This window comes from Notothenia coriiceps, unplaced genomic scaffold (assembly GCF_000735185.1).
Source record: "Notothenia coriiceps isolate Sejong01 unplaced genomic scaffold, NC01 NC01_scaffold00015678, whole genome shotgun sequence".
NCBI classification, from domain to species: domain Eukaryota; kingdom Metazoa; phylum Chordata; class Actinopteri; order Perciformes; family Nototheniidae; genus Notothenia; species Notothenia coriiceps.
Genome location: NW_011348379.1, coordinates 1 through 2,204, shown reverse-complemented (window position 1 = coordinate 2,204; position 2,204 = coordinate 1). Strand labels below are relative to the sequence as shown.

At 46.1% G+C, this 2,204-nt stretch overlaps 1 protein-coding gene across 1 annotated transcript; it reads left to right on the top strand.

Annotated features, from left to right (window-relative positions):
• Positions 1-109: 109 nt before the first annotated feature.
• LOC104949084 (centrosomal protein of 83 kDa-like) lies at positions 110-2,011 on the top strand. Its single transcript, XM_010775368.1, has 2 exons — positions 110-337; positions 1,353-2,011. Exons 1-2 carry the CDS (start codon positions 194-196, stop codon positions 1,473-1,475), a joined length of 267 nt encoding a protein of 88 aa, XP_010773670.1. The 5' UTR covers positions 110-193; the 3' UTR covers positions 1,476-2,011.
• Positions 2,012-2,204: the final 193 nt, after the last annotated feature.

Sequence of the window (2,204 nt, the reverse complement as noted above, 5' to 3'; positions counted from 1 at the left end):
CCTACCGTCGTCGTCGTTCGGTCGCGTACGTCTGTGTGTGTGTGTGTGTGTGTGTGTGTGTGTGTGTGTGTGTGTGTGTGTGTGTGTGTGTGTGTGTGTGTGTGTGTGTGTGTGTGTGTGTGTGTGTTCTCCCCTCTTCCTCTCTGTCAGACGTTCCTCTTCCTCAGAGGAGCAGCCTCCGCTCAGCAGGCGGATGAAGGAGCTGCAGCGTCGACACAACGAGTTTCGACGCCTCCTATTGGGGGGCCATGCTCCCTACAGCGCCGGCCACGCCTTCCTGACCTCCACATCCAGCCCCCCCCTCCCCAGGACTGAGGGCCAGCAGGCCAACATCCCAGTAAGCATTTTGAGTCGCAGCCAGTTCATGGACGAAAAAACAGCTCCAAGTAAAAATGTACGAGGCTCAGAGCACCTTTAACACACAGGAAATAGACCAGAATGCAATGCCACTACAGTATAAGTTGGGTTTATAAGTGTTAGGATCTCGATTCTCTCTTTACTCGCACACAAACAAATAAAAAGTAACACTGTGGGCGGAGGTGGAAAGGGTGGAGAGCATCTGAAGTACGACATGAACAAATCTCTGTTTCAATCACATATCGCAAACAAAGCCACATGTTGAGGTTGACTGTTTAAGTCCCCACGCCCTTACAGTGATGAATACACTCTGAGATCAACACTCAGCAAACAGGAAACTACGTTGTCCTGACTCTCACAGTCTATGGTTATCCATGATGAGCAAGTCACAAAGGTACACACAGATATACACACTTATGATGGACCATCTCTCTCTTGGAAAGACCTCTTTTGATTATGATATTAATGAAAGCCGTTTGTTGGCTCGAGTAGAACTATTCTTGTTCTGTTTTTCACAACTGTGATTATGATTGTTCTACAGTACTGCAATATCCTACATGTTAATTATTACGCGTTTGTCCATTACTTTAAAGACAACTGCTCCGCCAAATGAAAAGCAGCTCAAAAAATGTAGTTCCACCCTTTGGGAAACGATGAATCCGCCCACCATAATGCTTTCAATTATAACACTGTCATACTTGTCGCCCAGCCGTGTCCTGACCAGTGAAAATGAGTTGTTTCTATCAAATGGAGATACAGGTCCTATGATTGAATAAAGTCAGACTGAAGCATTCTGTTGACGAGCAAACAGGAAACTACAGGAGAGCTTCAGTGTGAAACAGAATGCAGCATAGTAATAGTTTTTCAGTGTCTTGTTTTCAAAATCTTAAGTGAAAAGGAAACACCATTAATGACCCTTGCCTAATAGCAATACTGTGTGTGGGTTGGCATTAATGTGGCTAACTGCTGTAGTGACGTCACACTGTGTCCTGCAGGAGGAGCAGCACCAGAGGGAGCTGGCTCTGCTGCGCCGCCGGCTGGAGGACCTGGAGAGCGCCCAGCAGCAGCAGCTGCAGGACCTGGGCTCTCTGAGGGACCCCCCCCAGCCTGACCTCTGACCCCATTGGAACTGCATTAGCAAGGACACCAGCAGTGTTTTTATATCAATGGAAGCATCATTTGTTGGCTTATTTAAACAAAGTAGAGGTGAAAAGAGAGGCCAGCGTTTACATGTGTTTCTATCATTGTAAGGCCGCTGCAGCTTCATGTCAAAGTGAGCCTGGCATCCTCAGGGTTGAATTTTGTATTTAGATGTTTGTTGTTTACACACATTTGTTCTGAAGCTTTCTGTGAAAAAACAAAGTTTTTATACAGCGATTTAAATAACATGGCTCTTCCATCTGTGAATTGCACAATGTACATACACAGAGTTCATGTCATATATTGAAATAAATGATTAGAAGATACCGTTTTTTCTGATATCAGTGGTTTGACTTATTCAAGATGACTCAAGGTCCTAGAATCACAAAATTGTGTGGCAACAAATCTGTTTACGTAAAGGAACTGCGACCTGGGGCCTATACTACGAAGCAGGATTCTCGCTTAGCCGGCTAACTTCAGGGAAAACTCGGGGTTTCCGGTCCTACGACGCTGGTTCTCTTTTTAGCAGGCTAGATCTCCATGGTGACTTATCCTGGAACCTAGTCTGTGCTCCGAAGCAGGATAGGTTCCAGGATAAGAGATCAACTCAGCGAAAGCACCACGCCTGCTGACCAATCAGAGCTCAGTGTGCGGAGGAAATACAGTTTAAACTGCCGTTGCAGGAAAGACGGCCGGCCAAAATCACC